The sequence below is a fragment of the Charadrius vociferus genome, unplaced genomic scaffold (assembly GCF_000708025.1).
Source record: "Charadrius vociferus isolate BGI_N301 unplaced genomic scaffold, ASM70802v2 scaffold852, whole genome shotgun sequence".
In the NCBI taxonomy this organism is placed as follows: domain Eukaryota; kingdom Metazoa; phylum Chordata; class Aves; order Charadriiformes; family Charadriidae; genus Charadrius; species Charadrius vociferus.
The window spans coordinates 180,019-186,856 of NW_009647245.1; the positions used below are offsets into that span (position 1 = coordinate 180,019).

A 6,838-nucleotide genomic window follows, 5' to 3' on the forward strand; every position below is an offset into this window, starting at 1 on the left:
GCCCCAGCCGGGATGGAAGTGATGGCCGTCGCTCCAGTCCCCCGGCAGCGCAGAACCAGGGCTGCTCGCCAGCGTTTGCGGAGCCGGTGCCGCTGTGGCTGGCCGGAGGGAGCCCCGGGTGCCAGGACTGCGGGAACAGCGGCGGCAGGAGGAGAAGGGGGGTGGCAACACGTCCCCCTCCCGCCTGGCACACCCGGCGGGCATCCCGTGCTCCTGCCCAAATTAACCCTGGATCGGAAAACCCACCCAGGGCAAGAAAACTGCCGCTCAGCCAGTGCCCGTGCTGCGGGAGATTGAGGGGAGATGAAGCCACAGGGACCACCACAGCCCCTTTCCCCAGCTGCCTTCTGCCCAAAAAGGGGTGCTTTCACAGGCAGGGTCCCACCCCAAAGTGCCAGCAGTGGGATGTCAGCCCAACACGGCCCAGACCGACAAAGCCCGGGCTCAGGCACTGCCAGATATCACAGAATCACAGAACTGTTTAGGTTGGAAGGGACCTTGAAGATCATCTACTTCCACCCCCTGCCCTGGGCAGGGCCACCTCCCCCCAGCCCAGGTTGCTCCAAGCCCCGTCCAACCTGGCCTTGAACACCTCCAGGGATGGGGCCTCACCAACCTCTCTGGGCAACCTGTGCCAGTGCCTCACCACCCTCACAGGGAAAAACTTCTTCCTAATGTTTAATCTAAACCTGCCCTCTTCCAGTTTGAAGCCATTCCCCCTCATCCTGTCCCTACATGCCCCAGTAAGAAGTCCTTCCCCAGCGCTCCGAAGGGCAGCACTGCGTATTTAGCAGGGCTGAGAAATGTATTTCAGCTGTTATTTTAAGCAGAATGACTGACAAAGCTGAAAACTCCTAAACTATGTAGAAAATGACAGCCGAGAGTCTGAAACGTCCAGAATCGGAAAGAAATACCAAATAGCTTTCACTTCCTCACGGGTCAGTTCGTTAAGATGCTGGGGCAGGATTCAGGGGAGGAAGAGGTTTGGAAGGACATCCAGATGCACCCCTGCTCCATCCCTGGTGGGGTCCTGGAGTCAAAGCGTGACCTATATAAGAGCAGTGAGCGTTGGAGACTGTCACCATGGCTCTGCAACGATGTTCTGGCTCCTCTGCCTGCAAGACATCCGTTTGCTGTCTGTTCTCCCTTACCCGCCCCAAACCCGCTTAGCCCTGTGGGAAGATGCAGCCCAGGACAGACACCTCCGACAAAAGGCATTCCTACCGCAGAGCCAAAAGTCCCTCTGCCCACCATGACACACCGGCAGAGAGGGAAGCAGGAGAACGCGAGTGACGTGGCACCATCGGCGCAGCCACGCTCGGGAAGGCCAGCGCTGCTGCAGAAACCAGCTGGGATTTTTCTGCTCCTTATTTCGGCGTGGAAACTCAGAGGGCATCTCAGCTCCTTCCCCCTCGCGCAGGGAACTGCCCCGACGGCGGCACAGGGGACACCACAGGCGCTCTCAGAAAGAGCGTTTGCACTCTTTTCCTCTCCCCAAACCATCGGGGCAGCAAATCGAGAGAGCGAAGGACAAAACGCTGATGCTGCCTGCGGGAAACGCGGGGGTAGGAAGCCCCTTCCTGACATCAGCCCCAGCTGCTCTCTGGGATGCGGGTGGTGAAAACAACCCGCAGCAAACGCATCCCCCTGTGCCTGGCCGTGGGGAATCGGCTCCAGGCAGCACACGCAGCATCCCGCATCCCCACCGGCAGCCTGGCCCACAGGGCAGTGCAGGGAAGCAGTGTGGGAGGCTGCAGGGCTTGTATCCCCCCAGCGAGGGCTGGAGGGACCCCGGGCCAAGCAAAGAGCTGTTATAGAATCACAGAAGGGTTTGGGTTGGAAGGGACCTTAAAGACCACCCAGTGCCACCCCCTGCCCTGGGCAGGGCCACCTCCCCCCAGCCCAGGTTGCTCCAAGCCCCGTCCAACCTGGCCTTGAACACCTCCAGGGATGGGGCAGCCACAGCTTCTCGGGGCAACCTGTGCCAGGGGCTCACCACCCTCACAGTCAACAATTTCTTCCTCAGATCTCATCTAAATCTCCCCTCTTTCAGTGTCAAACCGTTCCCCCTTGTCCCATCACTCCCCTCCCTGATCCAGAGTCCCCCCCCAGCTCTCCTGGAGCCCCTTTAGGCACTGGAAGGGGCTCTGAGGTCTCTCCTTTTTCGCCTTCTCCTCTCCAGGCTGAACCCCCCCAACTCTCCCAGCCTGTCCTCCCAGCAGAGGGGCTCCAGCCCTCCCAGCATCTCCGTGCCCTCCTCTGGCCCCGCTCCACCAGGTCCATCTCCTTCTGCTGGTGGGACCCCCCGAGCTGGAGGCAATATTCCTGGTGGGGTCTCTCCAGAGCAGAGCGCAGCAGAGGGGCACAGTCCCCCCTCGCCCTGCTGGCCACGCTGCTGGGGATGCAGCCCGGGACACAGTTGGGTTTCTGGGCTGCTGTCATGTTTGCTCGGGCACTGGCAAACGCCCCAACTCCCCCCAAATCCACACCAGCAATCCTGGCAGTTTTGAGTTCCGGCAGCAATCCGGTGTTTTTATTCTCTGGAAAGGTGTTGGTTCAACGAACTGCTGCTTAATTTAGCAACCAAAAAAAAAATAAAAATCAATAGCCCATTAAGAAGAAACTAATTGCGACAGCCTCTCTCCATGTATCACTTCAGCAAACAAAGCTGCAAATTAATTTGCTATTAATTGGTATGTGCACTCTGAAACAACAGAAAGGCATTAGCCGCCTTCTTCCCCTCGAATGCTTTCCCCGGGAGCGCATCGCTGATGAACTCCGGAGCCGCAGCCAAGAGGTCGCCGGCACCGCCAGCTCCCTCCACCGCGCAAACAAAAGGTGCCCAATTGCCCCCCGGGAGCACGGGGAGCTCCGCAGATCAAGCGGTCAAAGCAGCAAGGTCAGCCGAGCCCCCTCTTCAGTGGGATTAAAGGCGCTCTTCCACTCCTCCTCCTCCTCCTCCTCCTGTAATCCCCCGCAGAGCCGTTCCCACTGGCGGCCGGCGCACGCCTCAACGCTGCTGTTCTGCCGCAGGAAGCGGAGGTCGGGCAGGAGAGGTGGCAATGGCCACGGCTGACAGCGGGAAGGACGCAGGGAGGAGGAAGGAAAGCGGAGGAGAAGACCTTCCACCGCGGACCAGTGGAACGGCTGTGGCCTGCCGTGCCCTGCGAGGGGAAGCTGCTGTCGCGGCACGGAGGGAGACACCGTCCCCGCCTGCGCCGAGGGGCCGGGGACGAGTCGCTCTGCCCGCACCGCCGCAGGGTGAGGGCGGCCCCGAGCCCAGAACCAACTAGAGATGAGGAAGATGCTGTACCGAGCGGGGTGAGGCTCGGCGGGGACCAGCGCAGGGCACTGCGCTGTCCTGAGGAACGAGGGCCGAGGTGGGATGGCTCAAGAACTACGTGGGAGACACATGTGGGAAACCTGCAGCCACTGCCCGGGGATAGAGAAATGGGGCTATAGCCAGAGACAGCCAAAATAACCCTTTCCCCTCTCCTCAGAGCACTGGGAGTGTTGCTCTGGATGGGGAACCGCACCAGTCCGGAGCACTGCATCTCCACAAAAACGTGGACAAAAAAGGGACAGTCTGGATTGTAGAGAAACTGAGAACAGTGCTATCATAGAATCATCAAACGGTTTAGGTTGGAAGGGACCTTGAAGATCATCGCGTTCCAACCCCCTGCCCTGGGCAGGGACACCTCCCACTAGACCAGGTTGCCCCTGAAGAAACTTCGGAGAAAACCCAACACACACAATAGTGAAACTATCTCAGCCCAAAAAAAGAGAAGGGAGGATGGGCTGCCTGCACGTACGTTACGGGCTGCTGGAGGGATGAGCAAAATAACTACTCCCCTGTGTCCACAGCGGACAGGATGGGGCAGAGAGTTACAGACTGCAATTGCAGCAGGAAAGTTTTGACCCGGACTCGGTAAAACGTTTTGACGCAGAGGAGCACAATGCAGGAGGTGCCATGGGAAGAGGCAGCGTCTCCATCGCACATTCAGGGCTGGGTGGAACAACCATCCATGGACAGGCGCCCATGGGGGATGATCCCTTCCAGTCCTCCTTGTTTGGGACCTTCTGCTTCCACAGTCATGTCACGGAGCGCTTGAGCAGCTCAGGGAAGAGCAGGATGAGAGAGGCTCTCCCAGGGCTTCTGCCCCAGGTAGCAGCAAATTACACAGCAAAGTGGGAACGCAACGGCTGGAGGCAATGCCTGGAAGTCCTCCTTTTACAGCAAAGGCCAGAAAAAACACTCTTATGCTAATAGGAAGAGTAAGGCTATGCCAAAATCCTTGGGAGAAAAGAGACTCAAGTGAGGACAGTCAGCCTCATCAGCCTTGCTTTGGGTGCTCTGCCGTGCAAAAGACCTCACCCCCAGAAGGCTTCCCCAAATCACACCTGACCCCTGGCTATCCCCTTGGGAAGAGGAGTCCTCACGACCAGCCCTGGTTCAGCCAAGCCCTGCAGGAGATGCAGGCACATCCTTCACCACCACAACAGACTTACCTGCAAACGCGGCAGTCGCAGCTCACCGGCGGTGGATGCCGGAGCGCATCAGTGCCTGGAAGGACAGCCCCCGCAGCCCCGGAGGGAGGGCTGCACTGCAGAACACGTGCCCCAGCCCCATGGAGGGGAGGGTTATCTCACCCACTGCACACCCAGATGTTCCCAGTATCGCTGCCCGTGCCTCTGTCCCCCTCTGACCTCCAGGCTGACTCCAGCTCCTTGGCTTTGCTCCTGGGATGGGGCTCTGCTCCAGCCCAAATGCCTCCCAGGTGGGAGCACACCCCCCACCCATTAAATGCTCACAAGCAGCTGTGGGGATTTTATATTGCTTCCTCGGCAGCCCCCACAGTCCCCCATTGCTTCCCTCCTCCTCTCCATTGGGCTGTAGAGAGGACTTTTGTTCAACCCACCGCAGCATGGTGGGGTCCTACTCTCCCCTTCCCAAGGGGAGAGGGTTAAAATACAATTAACGTAAGCACCCTGGAGCTGAGAAGGACCCGAGAGCTCCCACACCCGCCTGGGCAGATGCAGGTTTGATCCAAGCTGCAGTGACGTGACCATGGCTCCCTCCCCGTGCCAGCGGTGGGGACGGCGTGTCCCGCTCCATGACACTGCCCCGGCTGCTGCTCCGTCCCCGCTCCGCAGCTGGCCGCGTCCTGACGGCTTTGCGATCCAAGCGCTCCGCAAACATTAGCTAGTTTACTTTAACAGCAGCCCCAGACAAGAAAGAGGTGTTTCAGAGGGAACGTGAAGCACGGCGGCACCACGGTCGAGAGGATTTGTTGTTTCTGGGGGCGCAGCTGGAGGTGCCCCCGGCTGTGAGACACGGTGCGGGCGGCAGCGCGCTGAGCCTCCAAAGCAAACTCTCGCTGATGCCTTCCAGCTGCAGAGGAGGTTCTGCAGCACTCAGCCCCGGCGCATCCCACCTGTGCACCGAAGGCAACGGGAGCTGCCGGCAAAACCGCACGGCAGCGCAGGAGGCAGCGAGGGGAGGGGTAACGCCGCCTCCCCCCTCCCCGCCAGCCGAGCTGCCTTTGCCGCTCGCTGTCACCCGCGCTGCGACCAGGAGCACACGCCGTCCCCCGTGCACAGCGCAGCCAGCACCTCCTGCAGCCTGCGTCCCTTCCCGGTGGCTCCCAGTCGTGCCACCCTCTCCTGCAGACCCCCGGGGAACCATCCCCACCTCTGCCACCACTTGGGATAAAACAATTGAGCCTCCCACCAGCCCCTCGGCGCCAGCGATGCTCCCCACCACGCACTCATCCCCAGGGCAGCCCCCAGGAAAGGGCACAGGAGCAATCCTGTGCATCCCGTCACTCCAGCCGGGAGCTTCCCGGTGCGCCCTCCCCATCGCCCCCAGTCCCCCCACTGCTCTCACCAACCTCCACTTGCTGGCAGATCTGTATCAGCTTCGCCATCTGGTTTTCCAGTTCGCTGTTGCGTTTAACCAGGTTGGTGAGATTCGTTTCCAGGGTTTGCTGCGAGCCCAGAAGTGGGAGAGGAGAAAGAGAGAAAAAACAGAAAGATCAGCAAAGCCGGAGGACGGTCCCCAGTCCCCCATCAGCGACCGAGACCATTTGCCACCCAACACACTGCCTGCGGGAGCGACAACTTGGGTAACTGTGGGCAAAGGCTCTTGGGTGTCGTGGCAGCTCCTGCCCACGCTGGTGGGTTCTCCGAGTGCGGTTCTCCCCCCTGAGACGGGGAAGCCACCGAGCTTGGCACCGTGGTGGCCCTGAGGATGTCACCAGCTGGAGGGGACAATGTGGGTGTCTGCTCTTTGCTGCCCCCTTGGAGACGGGTTGAGGAGCCGCAGCGGGCTGCGTTCCTGCAGCAAAACCCAGTTCCTCCCACACTTGCTGGAAAACTTCACGGGCAGCCAGAGAAACACCAGGAGTAGGTAAGAGTCTCAAAACCCTCCCCAAACCACTCGCTGCTGCGGAGCCCTCTGGCATGGTGGGAGAGGCTGGACGTGCTGCTCCCCGCGTTTCTACCAGGGAAGAAGCCAGCACGGCGACTTTCGCCATCAGTTTTGTTTTGCCGGCGGTAAGGAAGCCGGACAAGAGCCTGGTGAACCACCAGAGAGGGGGTTCTCTCCTTCACCAACTGTCTCTGCCGGAGCATCACGGGCACTGGCCAGCAGAGCACGGTGGCAGCTCCCGACTGACCCATGGGGACAGCTCACCCCACGGGGGGGCAAAACCCTCCCCACCTCCTGCCGAAACCCCCCACTGCCGCCGAACCCTCCCACCACGTCCTGCCTTTCCATAAGGCTACAAAGAGCTTCTGCTCCTACGGCCAGCCAGGAGGGCTGCCCGCTCAGAAAGAC

At 60.4% G+C, this 6,838-nt stretch overlaps 1 protein-coding gene across 2 annotated transcripts in view; it reads right to left on the minus strand.

Moving 5' to 3' along the window:
* MID2 (midline 2) overlaps window positions 1-6,838 on the minus strand; it is an 84,390-nt gene that overhangs the window by 26,627 nt on the left and 50,925 nt on the right. For both annotated transcript variants that reach the window (XM_009879990.1, XM_009879991.1), the window contains exon 2: window positions 5,892-5,987. In XM_009879990.1, coding sequence (XP_009878292.1) covers window positions 5,892-5,987 — 96 coding nt within the window. The remainder of the gene's footprint in view (window positions 1-5,891; window positions 5,988-6,838) is intronic.